At 42.8% G+C, this 22409-nt stretch overlaps 1 protein-coding gene across 3 annotated transcripts; it reads left to right on the top strand.

Annotated features, from left to right (window-relative positions):
• The first annotated feature begins 10147 nt into the window (after nt 1–10147).
• Nucleotides 10148–20973, top strand: LOC311110913 (rab11 family-interacting protein 2-like). 3 transcript variants are annotated; one of them, XM_084153545.1, is made up of 8 exons: nt 10208–10383; nt 10940–11090; nt 11187–11327; nt 11509–11595; nt 15378–15784; nt 15944–16313; nt 16746–16809; nt 19238–20973. In XM_084153545.1, the coding sequence occupies exons 4-8, from the start codon at nt 11522–11524 to the stop codon at nt 19463–19465; spliced, it is 1143 nt and encodes a 380-aa protein (XP_084009671.1). In that variant the 5' UTR covers nt 10208–10383; nt 10940–11090; nt 11187–11327; nt 11509–11521; the 3' UTR covers nt 19466–20973. The 3 variants fall into 3 exon arrangements, with proteins under 3 accessions (XP_084009670.1, XP_084009669.1, XP_084009671.1); XM_084153544.1 differs by having other exon boundaries at nt 10148–10383; nt 11187–11595; XM_084153543.1 differs by having other exon boundaries at nt 10190–10383; nt 10940–11595.
• Nucleotides 20974–22409: the final 1436 nt, after the last annotated feature.

Below are 22409 nucleotides of genomic sequence, written 5' to 3'. Positions count from 1 at the left end.
CTCCTTCCTGAACAGCTAATCATGTTTACCCGGACTATTTGCATTGTTCCCACCCACCCCACCCCACCCCCTCTTTTACGCTGCTGCTACTCTGTTTATTATCTATGCATAGTCACTTTAACTCTATCCACATGTACATATTACCTCAGTTACCTCGACTAACTGGTGGTATATAGCCTCCCTACTGTTATTTTATTTTACTGCTGCTCTTTAATTATTTATTATTTATTTGTTATTTTTTACTTATCTATTTTTTACGTAACACTTATTTTTCTTAAAACTACATTGTTGGTTAAGGGCTTGTAAGCATTTCACTGTAAGGTCTACACCTGTTGTTTTCGGCGTATGTGGCAAATAAATACAATTTGATTTGATTATGGATTTGCTGTGTTAGAAACGGAACTAAAGCAAATATTGTCAATTATATTGACAAGATAGTCGTTTGACTGCTCTAACAATGGAAATACATGTCCTCAAAGATGTAAGGCAGGCGGGAGGAGGCGAGATCAGGTGGGACCATTCTAGCCAATGAGAGGGCAGATACGCATATGAACAACAGGCCATAGAGATAGACAGAGGACTCATCATTGTGTCTGTGCCATTATAGCGTCTGTGACAACATGGGCAGTGCCACTGAGGCTATCTCCATTTTAAAGTAGTCAATATTCTTCTTCATCATTGGCTGATTGCTCCCAACTCATAGGAATCCCCACCCAGTTGACTACTTTAAAATGGTGGAAGCCCTCATGTTAAAACGGGTTATGAGTCCTCTCAATGACAACAGGCACAACTCCAATTTAAAGTTGCCGAAATGCCACATGCATCCCCTTATACCAGTGCATTCGTAACAACCTAACCATTACGAAACATATTTTAGATCAAATAAGCCTCATGTAGAAAATTGGCAATTAAATGTTTTGTTGACCAACGTTTTGGGTGGAGTAAAACCTCTCGCTTTGCCTCTTCCTCTCTGACTAAAGCAACCAGTGAAATTACTGCCACATCAAATGTTGGAAAGATGGTGCGTCTCATTCCTCTTAATTGCATGCATTTGCACCCATAATTGCTTGCATTGGTCATGCTATTAGTGGAATCAACTCTTTTAATTACTGTAATCTATTCAATTTGTTTGTCATACCCTTGCTGATGATACCCCCAGGAACACATTGGACGGCATTTGACAAGAGGTATGAACAATACCGTCAAGATGCACCATTTCAATATTGATATGGAAAAATTGAATATTATTTTAAAACATTCACATATAATTAATGATTTGCAAATTATTCAACACAGGGTTATGTAAATTCGGAAAGAATTGAGGATATATAACTCGTCCTATAACTCTTCTTTCCTTATTCTTCCTTCAACTAGACCTAACATTTGTCAGTTTCCCACATGTATTAAATAATGTTTTTGATGCATTTTTGAAATTGTTGAATAGCTGTTTAATGTGTGTGTGTGTTCGCACATGGGAAAATACAACATGACAGTGGACCTATTCAGCCTTTCATGGGATTTTATATATTTTTGTTGTTGTTGTGCATGGCCAAAGCAACTCTATGTGCATCAGCATCATTGTGTTGGCCTTTATTGCACTGATTTCTGCCACCACACCAAAGGTGAATTTTAGGGTGAATAGGATAGGGATGCTTCCCCGATAAACACTATTGAATCAGGGGTTATTAAGAAAAGGCCTTTTTGGGAGCCACCAGGCTGACACATTCCCCTGGTTTAGCAACTCTTTTAGCTCTCTCCGTCACGGCCAGTCGCACATCTGCACCACTATATATCAAACCTGTGCGCAAAAACATTCCAGAGAGTAAAGCTAGGGGTGATTTGTGTGTCTTTCTCCTTCTTTTTTGTATTAAATTTTCATCTGTGATCTAAATGTTCGCTCAGCTAAAAGCGGGCCCTTTTAAATCAATCATCCCATCCCGAACTTAGACCTGCACCACATTAAGAGCAGCACTGACATCACAACGATTTCCCCTCTCCCCACCGGTCTTCATACTTCCTTCATAGTATATTGTGTTGCCCACAACAGATGGACAACCTTGCAGCCAGAGATTTTTTTAAAGTGTTTAATAAATGTAATACAACCTATATAGTGTTGAAGAAAGGAGGCTAAACCAGAACCATCTGCCTGACCGTGGCGAGAGACCCTTGGTAGACTGTGGCCTTTAAAGGGGATGCCTAATATGGCTCAACATGTGGACCTGGCTGCCATGCAATATAGGTTCCCTTTACATGTTGGACAGTTTATAGTGCTTCAGCGTTGTTCCCCTGGAAAGTATAGACTGAGGCCATACGTTACTGTTCTTTAATTTATGACTTGATGTTTTTTTTGTTTTTTTATATATGCCAGTTTTTACTCTATCAGGGGAAAATAATAAAAGGATACAGGTGATGTTGGAATGCAATGCCTTTCATGTTTACGTCCCACACAAGATGGAGAGATTGAGGTACTGTTTTCTAATAGGGTAATACATGAAAGTGTTTGACAAATTGTCAAATTAAGGATCTGTGTCATGACCCTAGCGTATACCATTGGATGCAACATCATGCTGTTTCACTAAGTACAAACTGACAAAGCTCAACACAATATATATACAGCATATTATATATATACAGCATATATATATATATATATATATATATATATACACACTACCGTTCAAAATGTTGGGGTCACTTAGAAATGTCCTTGTTCTTTATGAAAGAAAAGCACATTTTTTGTCCATTAAAATAACATCAAATTGATCAGAAATACAGTGTAGACATTGTTAATGTTGCAAATGGCTATTGTAGCTGGAAACGGCTGATTTTTTATGGAATATCTACATAGGTGTACAGAGGCCCATTATCAGCAACCATCAGTCCTGTGTTCCAATGGCACGTTGCGTTTGCTAATCCAAGTTTATCATTTTAAAAGGCTAATTGATCATTAGAAATCCCTTTTGCAAAAATGTTAGCACAGCTGAAAGCTGTTGTGCTGATTAAAGAAGCAATAAAACTGGCCTTCTTGAGACTAGTTGAGTATCTGGAGCATCAGCAATTGTGGGTTTGATTACAGGCTCAAAATGGCCAGAAACAAATAACTTTCTTCTGAAACTCGTCAGTCTAGACTTGTTCTGAGAAATGAAGGCTATTCCATGCGAGAAATTGCCAAGAAACTGAAGATCTCGTACAACGCTGTGTACTACTCCCTTCACAGAACAGCGCAAACTGGCTCTAACCAGAATAGAAAGAGGAGTGGGAGGCCCCGGTGCACAAATACATTAGAGTGTCTAGTTTGAGAAACAGACACCTCACAGGTCCTCAACCGGCAGCTTCATTAAATAGTACCTGCAAAAAAACAGTCTCAACGTCAACAGTGAAGAGGCGACTCCGGGATGCTGACCTTCTAGGCAGAGTTGCAAAGAAAAAGCCATATCTCAGACTGGCCAATAAAAAGAAAAGATTAAGATGGGCGTCTGAGATATGGCTTTTTCTCAAGAAGGCCAGTTTTATTGCTTCTTTAATCAGCACAACAGTTTTCAGCTGTGCTAACATAATTGCAAAAGGGTTTTATAATGATCAATTAGCCTTTTAAAATGATAAACTTGGATTAGCAAACACAACGTGCCATTGGAACACAGGACTGATGGTTGCTGATATTGGGCCTCTGTACGCAGATATTCCATAAAAAATCAGCCGTTTCCAGCTACAATAGCCATTTACAACATTAACAATGTCTACACTGTATTTCTGATCAATTTGATGTTATTTTAATGGAGAAGAAAATGGCTTTTCTTTAGAGAACAAGGAAATTTCTAAGTGACCCCAAACTTTTGAATGGTAGTATATATATATATATATATATATATATATATATGTGTGTGTGTGTGTACACACTACCGGTCGAAAGTTTTACAACACCTACTCATTCAAGGGTTTTCCATTATTTTTACTATTTTCTACATTGTAGAATAATAGTGAAGACATCAAAACTATGACATATCACATATGGAATCATGTAGTAATCAAAAAAGTGTTAAACAAATATATTTTAGATTCTTCAAATAGCCACCCTTTGCCTTGATGACAGCTTTGCATACTCTTGGCATTCATGAGGTAGTCACCTGGAATGCATTTCAATTAACAGGTGTGCCTTGTTAAAAGTACATTTGTGGAATTTCTTTCCTTCTTAATGCGTTTGAGTCAATCAGTTGTGTTGTGACAAGGTAGGGGTGGTATACAGAAGATAGCCCTGTTTGGTAAAAGACCAAGTCCATATTATGGCAAGAACAGCTCAAATAAGCAAATAGAAATGAAAGTCCATCATTACTTTAAGACATGAAGGTCAGTCAATGTGGAAAATGTCAAGAACTTTGAAAGTTTCTTCAAGAGCAGTCGCAAAAACCATCAAGCGCTATGATGAAACTGGCTCTCATGAGGACCAACACAGGAAAGGAAGACCCAGAGTTACCTCTGCTGCAGAGGATAATTAGAGTTAATTGCACCTCAGATTGCAGCCCAAATAAATGCTTCACAGAGTTCAAGTACAGACACATCTCAACATCAACTGTTCAGAGGAGACTGTGTGAATCAGGCCTCCATGGTCGAATTGCTGCAAAGAAACCACTACTAAATGACACCAATAAGAAGAAGAGACTTGCTTGGTACAAGAAACACAAGCAATGGACATTAGACCGGTGGAAATTTGTATGTGCATTTCCCACCTTAAAGCATGGAGGAGGAGGTGTTCTGGTGTGGGAGTGCTTTGCTGGTGACACTGTCTGTGATTTATTTAGAATTCAAGGCACACTTAACCGGCATGGCTACCACAGCATTCTGCAGCGATAAGCCATCCCATCTGGTTTGGGCTTAGTGGGACTATCATTTGTTTTTCAACAGGACAATGACCCAACACACCTCCAGGCTGTGTAAGGGCTATTTTACCAAGAAGGAGAGTGATGGAGTGCTGCATCAGATGACCTGGCCTCCACAATTCCCCGACTTCAACCAAATTGAGATGGTTTGGGATGAGTCGGACTGCAGAGTGAAGGAAAAGTAGCCAACAAGTGATCAGCATATGTGGGAACTCCTTCAAGACTGTTGGAAAAGCATTCCAGGTGAAGCTGGTTGAGAGACTGCCAAGAGTGTGCAATGCTGTCATCAAGGCAAAGGGTGGCTATTTGTATATATTTTGATTTGTTTAACACTTTTTTGGCTACTATATGATTCCATATGTGTTATTTCATAGTTTTGATGTCTTAACTATTATTCTACAATGTAAGAAATAGTAAAAATTCAGAAAAACCCTAGAATGAGTATGTGTTCTCTAACTTTTGACCGGTAGTATATATATATATATTCATTCTAAAATTGATTAAATTGTTTTTCTCCCTCATCAATCTACACACAATACCCCATGATGACAAAGCGAAAACAGGTTTTTTGAAATGTTTGAAAAATTATAAAAACAGAAATACCTTATTTACATAATTATTCAGACCCTTTGCTATGAGACTCGAAATTGAGCTCAGGCGCATCCTGTTTCCATTGATCATCCTTAAAATGTTCCTACAACTTGATTGGAGTCCACATGTGGTAAATTCAAATTAATTGTACATGATTTGGAAAGGCACACACCTGTCTATATAAGGTCCCACAGTTGACAGTGCATGTCAGAGCAAAAACCAAGCCATGAGGTCGAAGGAATAGTCAGTAGAGCGCCGAGACAGGATTGTGTCGAGGCACAGATCTGGGGAAGGGTACCAAAACATTTCTGCAACATTGAAGGTCCCCAAGAACACAGTGGCCTCCATCATTCTTAAATTGAAGAAGTTTGGAACCACCAAGACTCTTCCTAGAGCTGGCGGCCCGGCCAAACTGAGCAATCAGGGGAGAAGGGCCATGGTCAGGGAGGTGACCAAGAACCCGATGGTCACTCTGACAGAGCTCCAGAGTTCCTCTGTGGAGATGGGAGAACCTTCCAGAAGGACAACCATCTCTGCAGCACTCCACCAATCAGGCCTTTATGGTAGAGTGGCCACTCCTCAGTAAAAGGCACATGACATCCCGCTTGGAATTTGCCAAAGGACTCTCAGACCATGAGAAACAAGATTCTCTGGTCTGATGAAACCAAGATTGAACTCTTTGGCCTGAATGCCAAGCGTCACGTTTGGAGGAAACCTGGCACCATCCTTACAGTGAAGCATGGTGGTGGCAGCATCATGCTGTGGGGATGTTTTTCAGCGGCAGGGACTGGGAGACTAGTCAGGATCATGGGAAAGATGAACGGAGCAAAGTACAGAGAGATCCTTGATGAAAACCTGCTCTAGAGCGCTCATGACCTCAGACTGGAGCGAAGGTTCACCTTCCAATAGGACAAAAACCCTAAGCACACAGCCAAGACAATGTAGGTTCTGTCGTAGGTGGCCGCGACCGGGAGACCCATGGGGCGGCGCACAATTGGCCCAGCATCATCCAGGGTAGGGGAGGGAATGGCCGGCAGGGATGTAGCTCAGTTGGTAGAGCATGGCGTTTGCAACGCCAGGGTTGTGGGTTTGATTCCCACGGGGGGCAAGTATGAAAAAAATAAGTCGCTCTGGATAAGAGCGTCTGCTAAATGACTAAAATGTAAAAATGTAAATGTAAATGTAGGAGTAGCTTAAGGACAAGTCTCTGAATGTCCTTCAGTGGCCCAGCCAGAGCCCGGACTTGAACCCGATCGAACATCTCTGGTGTCACGCCCTGGCTCGGGGGACTCTCGTATGTTGAGCCAGGGTGTTAGTTTCTATGTTTTGTTGTGGGTCTAGGTGATTGTATTTCTTTGTTTGAGTGACTCCCAATCAGAGGTAACGAGTGTCAGCTGTTGGCTCGTTGTCTCTGATTGGGAGCCATATTTAACTATCTGTCTTTCACGTCGTGTTTGTGGTTTCTTGTTCATTTCGGTTTGTGTGAAACTGTAGACGTCACGTTATCGTTTATTATTTTGATCGTGTGATCAGTAAATAAAAGATATGTTCACCTTCAACGCTGCGCCTTGGTCCTCCTCTATGTATGACGATCGTGACAGAAGAAACCACCAAGATGGGACCAAGCAGCGTGTCCAGGAGCCATCGCCAGGGAGATCCCTCACAGATCTCCTTCGCCTCCTGGACTGGGTCAAGCCGAGGGAGGAAGACAAGGGCTTGACATTATGGCAGAAGGGCAAGAGGCTGGCGAGGGATATGGAGACCTGGTCCACGGGTAGGAGAGACGCCCCGAAAATTTTTAGGGGGGGGCTCACGACGTCGGACCAGCAGGAGGCCGCGATAGAGCGGCCCAGTGGGTTGCCGGAGAAGGCCGCCGGGTTACGGGGGCCACTGGTCGAAGAGGGGATGGAGGAAGTAGAGGCACGGCGAGAGGTACTGGCGTGTGTTGCCAGTCCGGTCCGGCCCGTTCCAGATCCCGGTGTAGAGCCAGTGGTGTGTGTCCCCAGTACGGTCCGGTCTATTCCTGCTCCCCGCACCGAACCTGCGGTGCGCGTCGCCAGCCCAGTCCGGCCCATTCCTGCTCCCCGCATCAAGTTTGTGGTGCGTCTCGTCAGCCCGGCTCTGCCCGTTCCTGCTCCCCGCACCAGGTCTGTGGTGCGCGTCGCCAGCCCAGTCCGGCCCATTCCTGCTCCCCGCATCAAGCCTGTGGTGCGTCTCGTCAGCCCGGCTCTGCCCGTTCCTGCTCCCCGCACCAGGTCTGTGGTGCGCGTCGCCAGCCCAGTCCGGCCCATTCCTGCTCCCCGCATCAAGCCTGTGGTGCGTCTCGTCAGCCCGGCTCTGCCCGTTCCTGCTCTCCGCACCAGGTCGGTGGTGCGCGTCGCCAGCCCGGTCCGGCCCATTCCTGCTCCCAGCACCAAGTCTGTGGGGCGTTTCGTCAGCCCTGTCCGGCCCGCTCCTGCTCCCCACACCAAGCCAGTGGTGTGCGTCGTCAGTGCAGCACGGCCCGTGCCTGTTCCCCACACCAAGCCAGTGGTGTGCGTCGTCGGTCCGGCACGGCACGTGCCTGTTCCACTGGAGCCGGATCCGCCGCCTAGGCGGAGTGCCCACCCAGTCCCTCCCCTGTTGTGTTTCGTTGGCGCGGTCGGAGTCCGCGCCTTTAGGGGGGGGTACTGTCACGCCCTGGCTCGGGGGACTCTCGTATGTTGAGCCAGGGTGTTAGTTTCTATGTTTTGTTGTGGGTCTAGGTGATTGTATTTCTTTGTTTGAGTGACTCCCAATCAGAGGTAACGAGTGTCAGCTGTTGGCTCGTTGTCTCTGATTGGGAGCCATATTTAACTATCTGTCTTTCACGTCGTGTTTGTGGTTTCTTGTTCATTTCGGTTTGTGTGAAACTGTAGACGTCACGTTATCGTTTATTATTTTGATCGTGTGATCAGTAAATAAAAGATATGTTCACCTTCAACGCTGCGCCTTGGTCCTCCTCTATGTATGACGATCGTGACATCTGGAGAGACCTAAAATAGCTGTGAAGCGACGCTCCCCATCCAACCTGACAGAGCTTGAGAGGATCTGCAGAGAAGAATGTGAGAAACTCCCCAGATACAGGTGTGCCAAGCTTGTAGCATCATGCCCAAGAAGACTCAATGCTGTAATCGCTGCCAAAGGTGCTTCAACAAAGTACTGAGTAAAGGATCTGAATACTTATGTAACTGTAATATTTCAATTTTTTTTTCTATATATACAACAAAACCAGTTTTTGCTTTGTCATTATGGGGTATTGTGTGTAGATTGATGAGGGGAAACAACTATTTAATAAATGTTAGAATAAGGTTGTAACATAACAAAATTTTGAAAAAGTCAAGGGGTCTGAATACTTTCCGAATGCACTATATGCACTATATATATATATATATATATACATATATATATATATATATATATATATATATATATATATAATACACTCGGAGCAAGCATGAACATAGAACATAATCGATCAGGGAAAGCAGCTGGTTGGTAATTAATGTTGTTTATTTGCCTACATTTATTGAGTTTCAAGCCAAGAAGATCTTCACCAAGTCCCCAGAAACATTGATTTCTTATACTGTGTGTAACATTATACTATATGTTTGTAGTGTATGGTCTTCTGCTAGCTTTTCTTACTCAACAAGTGGCCTACTATGCGTTATCCCTCACATTGTCATTCTGGACACCATCTTACTCCAATGGTTCCCCTGCTGTTTTCTGGTGTTTGCAGTCAGACTTGACACAATGTAAATGTAAAATGTACCTCCTTATTTAAAGCTGCCTGAAGCGCATTTTATAGGGCTACAGCCTACTATTTCACTAAGCCATAGCATTTCATTTAGAGATGCACTCTAGATAAGAGTAATAATCTCCCTGTGATGGATGGCCCAGCCCCATCCCTGGGATTGTGGTATGTACATACTGCACTGTTCATGGCAGGACGATTTAACCAACATAGGCAGGTGTGTTTGGTTAAGATGTACTTGTCAAGTGGGGTGACATGCATGTCTATATTCATTCAAATGAACTCTCTTATCAGCACCTCCATGCACCCACTCAGGAGACAAAGCAGTTACCATGTTCATGTGATTTACCTCTTTCAAGTGCTTCCTCTTTCCCCTCCACCTCCAACCCCCAGACATCCACAAACCTCACAGGTGAGAGGGAGGAGGTGTTTGAGCCCCCATGGAATGCCATTGGCCAGGGCCTCCTCTTCTCCTTTAATTTTAGGGGAGCAAAAGCAACAATATATTTACATTGCAGAGATTTGGGGGTGTAAATCATAAATACTTAACTTTCTAGTTTTAATTAATTACTGCAATTACTATATGCTTGGCCTTTACTATATGCTTGGCCTTCACCCCTCTAACCAAACATTTGATTTGTAGAGCAATTTTGCATGCATTTTGCATTTTCAGCATGAACAAACTCTCCAAATTTAGAAAACTGCATCACTGAATCAAGTGCCTATATACTGTGCCTACATGGGTATCACATGGACATATTTTACCCGCTTTTTCGAAAAGACAGGGTTTTTCCATGGTTTTGACGTTTTTCTGGCTATGAACAAAGTCTGTGTATAGCCTACTGTGTACCTAGGGCAGGCACAACTTGTTTGACACGTTAAAGATATGGCGCGTGCTCCTGAAACATTTAGTTTCCACAGCAACAGAGGAGGAGCTTGAACTTTCACCTGTAATTGTAGCGGATGTAGTAGACCAACAAGGAAGTTAGCTAGTTTGGGCTGGTACAACTAGCTAGCAGGCTGTAAAATAACGAAATGAGGCTCCGATAAGTCATTTTCCAATTGCTTATTTGTGAAATATGTCCAACAACAATCGAATGGATTTACAGGATGGCAACATGTCGCAAGTTTGGAGAAAATAACGAGGTACAGTAGTGAGCAAGCTTGTTTAGCTAGCTTGCCAACATCAGCTGTTCACGTCTAGTAATCAATGCTACTACTTTGCAACGTTATTATTGTATAATAATAACCGGGTGTGTGTCACAATATGACAAATGCAACAGAACTGAAGAACATTTTTTTTTTTTTTTTTTTTTGCTGTATAGCAGGGTTCTCCAACCCCTTTCCTAGAGAGCTACCCTCCTGTTGGTTTTCGCTCCAACCCAAGTTATTAATCAGCTAACGTTAGTTAATTATTAGAATTAACTAGGTGTGCTAGATTAGGGTTGAGCAAAAACCTAAAGGACGGTAGCTCTCGAGGAACAGGGTTGGAGAGCCCTGCTGTATAGTTATTTAGCTAGCTTCAGCCAATCTGGAAATGGTGATTGATGTCAGCTGTTTAGCTTGTTAACTAAATTAGCTAGCCTGCTTAGCTTCAATCATAGCTAGCTATCTAACTAGCACATCTGTAGTAGATACGTTTTCTAGTCAACCTGCACAACCTCTTACTATGTGTAACTCTTATCTCCCATTTTGCTCTCAGATGACTTGCCTAACAGTGGCCTGGACATTTGTGATATGTTAACGTTAATCACCAAAGACAAGTGTGTAAGATGGACTGCAGGAATTAGTTAGCTGCTGACTTTCGAGATGTGCTACTAGCTGTACATGTAAATATATGACCAAAAAGCACTGTAAGTTATCTACACCTACATATCACCAATCAACATGGGCATCAAGCCCTAGAAATAAGTTGTTAATATTTGCATGCTCTGTCATCACTTTCTAAGGTAAATTCACCTGCACATACATTTGAATGGCTAACCACACATAAACAGAGCTGATCATGTCACTAGCAAAGCAGTCACAAACGTGGTTCCCAACTCATGTCCAAGCCACTGTTCTCCAAGCAACTGACCTACAAGCTAAAGGTAAGCATGGCACCAACGACGCCTACGCTATCATCCAGCTGGGCAAAGAGAAGTACTCAACATCTGTGGCAGAGAAAACACTCAACCCAGTGTGGAGAGAAGAAGCCTCCTTTGAACTGCCTGGTCTGCTTCTGGAGGGAAATCCAGAAATCTACGAACTATGCCTTATTGTGATGCACAGGTCCCTGGTGGGGATGGATAAATTCCTGGGCCAGAGTACCATCAATCTCAATGAGATTTTTGATAACAAAGAGCGAAGGAAAACTGAGTAAGTATCACCAACTAATCAAACTAAATAATATTTTTCCCTTTCAAGGAAGTTTCAGAACAAAAGTACACCTGGTGTCCGCGGGTCCTTAAGTCTTAATCTTAAATGAATTTATCTGATTTAAAAGTCTTAAAATGTCTTAAATTATGTTTCAAAAGTCTTAAATGCGACATAACTGACTACAGTGTTTCTGTTATATTGTGCCGCTGCTTAATTGTTGCCACCGCGGTAAAAAAGAAACAATTGAACATCAAATAATACTTGAGGTGCACTTTCAAGATGTTAGAGCTATCTACCTCTGTGCACCATTTTAGATGAGCTAGCTAACTTTTTTTATGTCTTACTTGGCACTGCAAAATGTCAGTCTAGGCATGGAAACCGTAAATTACTTGGTAATAGGAAATACATTTATTTCCATGACAGAATTAAAAAGCAATTTTGGACTGACCAATGTAGATATTTTCCAATACATTCAACTTAAAAGCTTCATATCACGAAATTACGATTTGGTTATGGTATTGAGTATCATTATAGCTAGTATTGGTATCGAAGCCAAAATTCTAAATGCTTAGAGTTTGTGATCTAGCTAATGATTATCCCATTGGGGTAGCCTAAACAAATGCAGATGGGCAACCCCATGCTTCAGTCATCTATAGCCTAGCCACTATGCTACTATATCCGTTAGGCTACAGGAGAATGCACGTTGCTAAAATAGCACACCTGCCTGATAATATGAGCATTGTAGGTTATAACCTTTGGTGAAGGAGCCAGCCCTGAAAATACTACTTTTTCCCAACATGGGGTCATTTCTGGAGGGAAATATTAGCAGGTGTGTGGCGTGCGCAGACCTCAAAATTGGCATTAAATTGCATTCCAAGTGGCATTAAAGGTCTTAAATTAAATGTAATCGAACGTGCAGATACCCTGAGTACAGTACAACTTTATAACTGTTAAATAGGAAATGTGTCTTCTGCTCTGCTCTCCACACGCACAAACACACAGACCACAAAGCTTCCCTAGTCACATTGAACAATGCTAGGCCTTTGGTTTCCTAGTTCTGTATTTTGATGTTTCAGGAACAGCAAAGAGTAGGAAGGAGGGTGGATTTACGGAACTATCTTGTTCATGTCATGTGGCTAACCTGCAGAAATACCATGGAACATGTTCATATTTCAGATTATGATTCAGAGAGTAGGGTAGACTAGCCTAAATCACCTGATGGTTTGGAAAAAATTGTTACACACAGAGAGCATGTGGTCTGGTGGGGTCATGTCTTGAGTTCTGACCCTAATCACCATGGTGTCGCTGTGGTCAGCTTTCCACACGTTTTCATGCGGGCATAATTGTATGAATAAAGATTCTTATATTCAAAACCACCTCCATTTCTCCACTTTAGGCTAGGCCCAAAGTTTGGGCCCCAAACAGAAGTTGCCAGTACATCTGTCTTGTTGTGACATAGGTTACGCCATTGTGTTCGTTGAAAGATGTGTAATTGAGTTGACTTGGGTGTAGTCTTTGTAGTTGGTGAACTAGTCCAGCGAGAACAGCAGTGAACAGGCTATCAGATTATTTCTGGGTCTTGTCACAGCAGAGGTGCTAATACAGCAAACTGTTCCACCTCAATTCCAGTAATCACACAATTAACAAATGGCCATACTGTCCTTGCTTATTCTTGCCTTATACAGGAATTGAGATGGTAAACTGGCATTTACTGACATGGCATCGGCAGAATATTGTGGTGTGTTCCTTTGGGTATTAGCCAATGCTAACTGAATGTGGTGGAGCTGGCCAGACATGTCTTGTTACTAATTCTGATTCGAATTATAATAGTTTTTCCAGTGGTGTGAATGTATGGAGAAAACCACTACACCAGCTCCACCCAATCCAGGGCGCTACATAAAGTTATTTTGGCTGTGTAGAATTACCATTGCACAACGTGTTGTAGTTAGCTAGGCCTACATGATGAGTAGCCTAAGCCTACATTCTGCTCCGAGGAACAGGAACATAGTTAGGAGGATCTGGTGTCAATTAGCCATCAGTACATTTCATCATGCAAACACATTACCACACTTCCTCTTTACCCGCTAGTTGGGGAGGATTGCGATATGTCATCATCAACTGTTGATGGTTGTATTTATTTAAGGTGCCAGAGCTGATGCACCTCCAGGGTTTGCAGTTATTCAAGTCCAGAGCTGATGTGGAGATGTCAATGTACTGGAATTTAGTCATCCACACAACTGACTCGCATAGAATGAGCCAGAGGCCTAAGGCTACTCTTGTGCTACCATATACTAGAGCAGTTCCAGTTTGCTAGCCAGCTGTGTACATTCGCTGTGTTTTCAAGCAGACACATGGGGAGGAGAGTCCATCTTGACATCGGAGTAGGCAGACCCTAATTATCGCACACCTGTGTTTGTTGATTGTGAGGAGTTTCCCAGCGGTCTGGGTAGAGTGGGAGTATTGTGGTTCCAGGCAGAGGGAGGTTTATCTTGGCCTTGACACCCATGTGAAGTACAGGGCTGGCCCCCTCTCAGCAGCATGCTGTGTGGCTCCTAGATCATGCTTCAGAGGACAGAGCCCACTACTATGGGAATTAGGCTTGGCTAGACCAAGAGAGGCCCATGCCACGGCGGTTCTTTGGCCACTCAGTCCGAGCACAGTTTAGGGCCAAAAATATCATCCCTGTCCACGTTCTGTCCACTTTTCCCATGACAGAAGTAGACTAAAGCTTGAACAGACAGAGGTTGTGCTCGTTGAGGAATTGTGGAATTTGCCAGAACACCTATGCTGTTTGAGAGGTGGTTTAAATGTTGACTTTGTATTTTGAGTGAGGTTTGTTCCTAGTTCTACAGTTCTGCAATCAACAAACCCTTGGTTTGTATAAGCTAGGCCTAGGCTATGGAGAAGCCATCACTCTCATTAGCATGTATGAGTTGCATGGTTGTCCTGCACCATTGCCTTTAGAATTTCCCAATTGCTTGTCATAGCAGTTCTGAACAAAGGTCAGATTTGTGCAAATGTCACCCCTTTTTCTCACAGCAAAGGCATCAATCGTATTACTTCCAGCAGGCGAAGCAAAGAGGTTAAACAAACAGGAGCAGAATGGCCTCGACGAACCATATTATTCAACATTCTTTTCGAGATTACAGTTTGCAGGGAATTATGTTTATCCCTCGTATAATATGCATTCTCAGGGAGGCGAAAAGCTTCAAATTACGTGGCCTGTGGATTTATTTGGAGTGAAATTGGTGAGTTCCACCGCAGACATTTTACCCTAGTCATTTATTGAATACATAAGGGTTGTTGCTGTTCCACAGGGAAACGTGTCAGACACTGAGACAGTTTTTGGTCTCCACTCTACTAATGTTTTCAAAATGAAGCAGCTCAACTCCGTTATGTACTCTCAGATTTCTGTATTGTACCTTTTAATGATAGTTTTCACCTCCAAATGGATGCAGCATATCACCTTGATGAAAATATGGCAAAGCCTAGAATTTAGATGCATTAAATAATAGGCCTATATTTTCTACCGATTTTTAAACCACTTACACCAATATTGGAAAACATGTTTAAAATGTATTCATTTAAAAAAGGATGGATACGTATCCACCACTGTTGCCATGACAAACCTAAATTAATTCAGAATAAAAACGTGGCTTTGTTTTAGCACCCAACAATGGCACCTGATGTTTTCTTTGAATCTTATATTCCTGTATTCATTTTAATGTGCCACATACACAATTTACAGATGGCTAATAATTATCCGTCTTCCCTTCTTTCAGCTGGTACTCCTTGGACTCCAGGCCAGGGAAGAAGAGGAAGGAGAGAGGGAAGATCCAGGTCGGCATCCAGTTCGTGAGGAACAACATGACAGCCAGCATGTTTGACCTCTCCATAAAGGACAAGCCCCGCTCGCCCTTCACCAAACTCAAGGACAAGATGAAGGGCCGCAAGCACGACGGTGGTTTCTCCGACACCTCCTCAGCCATCCTGCCCCGCTCCGCCATGTGTGACTCGGAGACCCTTCGCCGGCCCAGTGCTCCGGACCATCAGCCCCAGCCAGAGCCCAAGGTCAAGAGACCCTTACTGGCCGGCTCCCATACGCTCTCTGCAGCCCACTCCATGTCCGACCTCATTGGCACCCACTTCCGGCCCAAGCTGGACTCTATGAACTCCATCGGGCAGCTGGGTAAGGACAGCAGCTTCCTCTAGTATTAGGCCTATTTTAGTATTTTCTTGTATTAGCCCACATGTATCGGATGAGTACCCCTAAGGACCGATCTTTTTTTTGCCTGTGATTTAGAATATTTTCCATGAATATTTCAGGTATATTGTTTGTGTTTGACAGAGAAAGGGAGTGGTGCTGCCCCTCACAGGCGCTCCCAGGGCGAGGTGCCAGGCTACCAGGACAACGAGGCGCACAGTGACCCTTTTACTGATATCAGCGACAGCCTGCCGCAGAAGTACGCCACCCTCCCACGCAACCGCAACCCTTTGGAGGGGGAGAAGGGCCAGCTGTGGGACCGAGGGGAGAAGAAGGAGAAGAAGGAGAAGGTCAGCCTGCTGGAACGTGTGACCGGGAAGAAGGAGGGACGCAAGGCCCACAACGGGGGGTGTTCGGGCAGCTCTGGAGACCTGCGCACAACCAACCCCTTCAGCAGCGACTCTCAGGGCGACACCCAACCAACCAACCCCTTCCTCTCACACTACAAAGCAAGGTAACGCTTTTCACGTCCACACCACCATGTTTGGTGTCCAAGCCAGGGTCATGTTCATTAAGCACCAAACGGAAGAAAAGGAACTGAAACGGGTAGGGACTACCTGGCCTTATCTAATAAGAAACGCTAGAGATAGAAATAGTCCACATAGAACAGCTCTACTGCTTGTTAGACTTGCTTTCAATAAGAATGCAGATCTGTAACTCACATTTCTATGTGAATTTGGTAGGGTCCCCCAAAAAGTTACATAATGCAGCTTTTAACAGCGGCCATCATACACTACCTCTGTGGTCATTTAGGTTTAAGGCAGATGATACTTGGTGGTTTAAACAATGGTGGGCAGGTTATTGGTATTATAACACTCAGCCACAGGTAAATATGATTTGATGTATTTGCTGATTTTGTAATTCAGTGTGCATGGATGTTTTGCAGTGATAAAAATCCCACCACTAATGAAGACATCCGAAAGGCAAGCGAGAACCACGGCAAGAAACATGTAAGAGATCATAATTTACACACTTTTTTGTGAACTAATCTCAAAGAAAATGAAGGGGGGGGGGGAAAACAAGAAGAAGAAAAGCATAGGCCTAGTTTTTTGGGGAACTTGCTCTGAGGTTCAGAACACCAACTTTTAATTGAGTAGCTCTCCCCGATCTCACTTGACATTGCAGCTGGTGATGTTGGTCTCTGAGCTGATGTCTGTTCCGTCTTTGACACTTCACTATGAGTGTCATTAAACTAATGAACAGCTGAAAACACTGGTCATCATCTCTGATCGGCTCATCATTTGAAACAGTGTGATGTTTCGGTCTCTAAGGTCAGGTGAAGTACTGGTACCGTAATTGGAACACTTTTTTTTTTTATTCAGGACAAATCTGTATGAAGTTGTCATTGGTTTGATGAGGGCGGGTTATTTGCCACCTTAGTTTTGTCACTTTCTGCCCCCCCCCCCCCCCAAAGAAAAAGAAAAAAATAAGAAAGAACGCTCTCATGGTGCTTAATTCTAGTAGTTGCTGGCCATTACACTGCAGAATTAGTATTAACATGGTAAGAGAACAGCGTCCGAAGTGATGTTGAAATGAGAAGCGGATGCAGATAATGGATTTCCTCACCTCTCGTTGAGGAGTTGTCTTAACCACATGTGCCCCTCCGTACACTGCACTAGCAGAAATGAACTGGCAGTTCCATTTCCTCTGCTTTCAGGCCCTAGCTAATTAACCAGTCAGTGAGGGAGGAGGGGAGGATAGTGAAAGATTTAAGGACGGATCTTTTAAATACTCAAAGCAGGGCTCATTAGAAGCAGTAAGAATGCCAAGTGTGCTCGCCTTATCTCCTCCTCACTACTGATTGCGGAATAATTGTCAGTACTTTGGTAGTTGATGGTCATTTCCAGGCCTCTGTCACCAGCCACTACAGCTCCTGGCTGTAGCTTTATATAATGTCTGGGGCTCTTTGGCATGTGTGTAACGGACACAATTGCTCGTACAGTATAATGAAACTGAGCTGGTAACTTGATTTATGTTTGGAAAGTCTCTCAGCGGAATTGGTTGTCTTCATGACTTGTCAGCTCTTCAATTTCTCTGGAAGTGCAAAAGGCCTATTTCTCAGTATAATTTAACTTTGTCTCCAAAAGCATTTTCACTTCCACAGTAAGCAGTTGCTAAACCCCCAATCACACCACCTGTTTTTCTCTGATTAAAAACGTGAGGCACATTACTTAGCTACTTTCAACTTTGGCTGCCCAGAAAACTACAGCAAAATAACTTGAAGCGTACCTACGATGAAGGAGCGCAGCACACCTAGCATGTCCACATACCATTGAAAACAGTGGAAATAAAAGTGCTGGCATGTTTAGTGTGATCCCCGCCTTAGTCTTCTTTTGTTTGGACATAGACTCTATGGATGGGACCCTCACATTTTAGTTTATTTGTTTCTCATACTTGGAAGAGATACAGTAACTGTGGTCCGGCACTTGGTCTTCTTCACATCGTAGACACCGCACAGCGATGGCAGCTTGGTTTGGGCACGGGGAAGGAGACTAAGTGAGGTATTTAAAACAGGTTGATGACTGTATCTGCCTGGGGGACGATGTCCATTGTTGAAGCGATAATGTGGTACCTCATTAAAAAAAGATTACAGCTCCTCTTGTCCCCCCCGTAATGGGATCGGCACAGACTGTGATGCACCCGGTCCTCTAAAGAACAAATTCCTCCAAAATAGTTTGGTTGCATCTTTCTTTTCGTGTTCATTAGTATGACCTTTTGTTCCGTGAATTCCGTAAATATGCGCTCTGTCGTTTCCAGTCAGCTTCCACATTTTTTGTCTTAATTACTGTTTTCTGCATGGTTTAATTTGAATGTGATGCTTTTGTCTACCAGCTGGTCAAGGTCTCTGTCTAGGCTGGTTTGGGAGGAGGATATGTGCTTTAAGATTTAAAGAGGGAATGGGGGTTGAAAGCTTTTTATTTTCTAGAAACAGATACTAAAACATCACATTCCTTGCCATAGGATTCCTGATTGTTCGAGCCATCTATGATTTTCTTATTAACACTATTGTGACTTGGGCAGATCAAACACCTGAAATGAAATACAATGGCATTGACAGTGCTAACAAACCTGTGGAGTCACAGGCTCTCAATTAGTCCTGATTGCCACCAGGGTATAATGCATTCACCATGCATTTTTCTAACACCTTTAATTAGGCAGTTAGTCTGTCTGCCATAATAGGAGGGATTCCCTGGCCTAGCCCACCTTCCATCTTGCTTTAGCGCTAATTTATATTTAGCTTTATTTTTCTATTCCTCATCGAAAACAACTGTCTCGGTAATTGTCTCGTATCTCAAGACGCGTTTGGAGTAATATACTTTTTGTAAATGGTGCTATCAATGTTGAACTCCTCATAATGTCTGTGGTTCGCACCCGCAGGAGACAAAGCAGATGAGCGTGGCTTCCTATAGCAACCTATCTTTCGATGAGGTGGTGCATGAGCTCATCAAGCAGAAGGAGGTGGTGAAAAAGAAGGACGCGCATATCCGTGAACTGGAAGACTACATTGATAACCTGCTGGTGCGCGTTATGGAGGAGACGCCGAGCATCCTACGGACACCCTACGAGCCCAAGAGGAAAGCGGGGAAAATCTCCAAAAAGAAGTAGGGTCCAAAAGATAGGGTCTTGTTACAGTGATGTCCCATCCTAGCCATTTAAAAATGTATTGTGGGTATAGAGCAAAAAAAATGAAGAGAAGGGGATTGACCCCCTTTATATCATCATTTTGATTTGATTTCTTTACAAACACTGTATTGATGCAGCTTATACAGTTTTATATGTTTGGTATGCTTTGATTTGAGTTTACACCAGTTTCCCCAACAGAAAATGATTGGGGAGTGAAGTACTATACCCGACTACATAAATATCTGACATTTGACTTGCATTTTAGCTAACCCCATGGCTGTCCCATAATGATAGATAGACTAACCTCTGAATCAGTTGCTGTAGAGTGATCCGCTCCTGCCTGACCGTTTTCCCAAGGTGGACACGTTTTCACAATAGTGTATACAATAGACCTGTGCACTTTCGCACACATATAACATGGGAAAAACACCGACAGCTTCTGAAGCGATTGTGTGTACATGGAACCACCATCAAGCTCGATTTGCATTTCAACACTAAGGCCATACAAATGTAATTAAATGTTTAACGGATGCCCCTCTTCACTTCTCTTAAAATTTTTTTTTTTTAAACGTAAGATCAAGTCGTACTGAAAAATGGCATGTTTAGATTAAAAAAAAAAAAAAAAAAAAAAAAAAAAATCCTCAAGATTCCAAAATGAGATGATGCACAACTTCCTGTCGGATTATTGCTGAACTATGCCTATTTTTGCCCCCCCCCCCCTCCCCATTAGGCTAAAATCACTTGATTAGTTCGCTAGGTGTTGAACTATGGTCTCCCGAGTGGCGCAGTGGTCTAAGGCACTAGCTGTGCCACTAGAGATCCTGGTTCGAGTCCAGGCTCTGTCGCAGCCGGCAGCGACCGGAGACCCATGGGCGGTGCACAATTGGTCCAGCGTCGTCCAAGGTAGGGGAGGGTTTGGCTGGCAGGGATGTGGGATGTTTCCCACGGGGGGCCAGTATGAAAAAAATATATTTAAAAAAATACATGCATTAACTGTAAGTCGCTCTGGATAAGAGCGTCTGCTAAATGACTAAAATGTAAATGTAAAACTAAGGTTGCTTTAGTATTTTAAAGGCATTATCCAGCACTTTAATACTTTTTAGCCAGTAATTCTGAAAGTAGCACTCACAAGCCAAAAGTGGTCCCTGAAAATGTCCTACTACGTCACTCGCTCTGCTGTGGGTGCATCTTGCTAACTGTCATTCATATGGCGAGGGGCTGAAGTTAATTTGTTGAACTCAAATTGCTAGGGGGCTAGCCCACGTGGGGAAAATGGTGTAGCACAGTTTCAAGAAAAATAGGGATTTCATGGCGAATTGAAGTAAGACAGTAATTCTGCTCATAGATTATGCATGTATGAACTACACATTGACTCATCCAGCCCAAAGTGGGAGGTTTAAAAGAAAATACTTGGTGGTCGCCAAAGTTCCGGAGCATGTCTTTAATAAAAGGGGCTACTTATTTTTTTGTTCGGCTTGCTCGCCTCTTAATTATTTTTATTTTTTTAAATATCCGTTAAACATTTAATAGATTTTGTATGGCCTTAGTGTTAAAACGTATCAAAACACTGAGTGTTAACTTAAGTGTAAAAAAGGAAAAGTCCATGGTTTATTGAGTAGGGTTTGATGGGCTAATTGAATCGAGCAGTAGTGACTGTTTACACTTCAGACCAAGAAGCAGGATTATGACACATACTCTACACTCAGCCAATCAGCCCTTTACACACCTCTTACTGTAGGCAAGGATTGTACTGGAGGTAATGTTATCGCCTGTCTGACATTGATCTGAGCCTTTTGGCATTAGGATGGTTTGGACCTATCTGTTGACGTTTGCCATCTTCGTACAAAATTATATTATTTAAAGGTACTCTTATGAGGGTAGGTACTAAGCACTACTGAATTCATACTCAAGGCATTGCATATCCAAACTTATCCGAAAACAATGTGACACTGCATTCCAACTTTGTGACCTTCCAGTGAAAACAAAAAAATAGGTAAACACTGTATTCTCTATTGTCAATTTGATGATATAGAATGTCTCGGCATCGTGCTGGTGCAGAATGTAATTGAGTGTAAGAGAACTAAAGACACTGCTGTTGAAGCCTCCCCAGTATTTACACCAAAGTGAATTCATTCAAAGAGCTGCCATTGTCCATCATATAATCTCTGAAGTCATTGCTTTTGGGTTTATTTCAGTTTTTTTAATCATAAGCTAGGTTTCCATCCAATTAGCGACATATTTTCATGTGAATATTCTAAAATTTGCATAAAAAATTAGCATTTTCCCACCTGAGATGTTTCCATCAAATTGACTTGTTGCGGATAAAAGGTTCTGCGTGATGATGTAATGCACATAAAAATACCTTTTGCGGTTACATTCCCATGTACCGAATAAAAGTTAAATTGGTTTCCATAGCATTTTCAACTCTACTGATGGTTTTCTCCCAAAAAAATACTGTGTTATATACAGTGTGCCCACTCTGGTTTTGGGACATGCGATCTAGCCAACAGCTCACAGATACAGTGTGGGTATAGCCTACATTAGGGATGGGCAACTTTGATGGGGTGGGGGCAAAATAAAATTGCGAGCAAAACATTTGTGGCCCCCCCCTCTCGACAGCAGAGATAATTTTGTGCATTCTACATATTTTGCCATGGGGGTGTAGAGAAAATGTTGCAGTTTTAAAGCAAGTTTGCTGCAATTATACACATTTTGCCATAGTGTGGAGAGAAATGTTTGCAGTTTTTAATATGAAATGAGTGAGACTAACTAAATCAATGGGGGCCACCCGGCCGGTAATTTGACCATGATAAGTTTAGATAATTTAGCGGCCAGCTAACTTGGCAATCAACTATTCTTTTGCTGAGATGGGTTAATGGACTGACTATCAGTGACTGACATAACAAGGGAAAAACTGATGCGCAAC

The sequence above is a fragment of the Coregonus lavaretus genome (genome assembly GCF_964263955.1).
Source record: "Coregonus lavaretus genome assembly, chromosome: 36".
Taxonomy (NCBI): Eukaryota; Metazoa; Chordata; class Actinopteri; order Salmoniformes; family Salmonidae; genus Coregonus; species Coregonus lavaretus.
The sequence above is the reverse complement of the archived record's forward strand: the minus strand, read 5'-3'. Positions and strand labels throughout refer to the sequence as shown.

Bases quoted from the DNA above. Each gene is read 5' to 3' on its own strand.
- LOC311110913 (XM_084153544.1), top strand. From the start codon at position 11,243: ATGTCACTAGCAAAGCAGTCACAAACGTGGTTCCCAACTCATGTCCAA. The intron at 11,596-15,377 runs GTAAGTATCACC...CCCTTCTTTCAG, and splicing joins AAAGAGCGAAGGAAAACTGA to CTGGTACTCCTTGGACTCCA. The intron at 16,314-16,745 runs GTAACGCTTTTC...GATGTTTTGCAG, and splicing joins CTCTCACACTACAAAGCAAG to TGATAAAAATCCCACCACTA.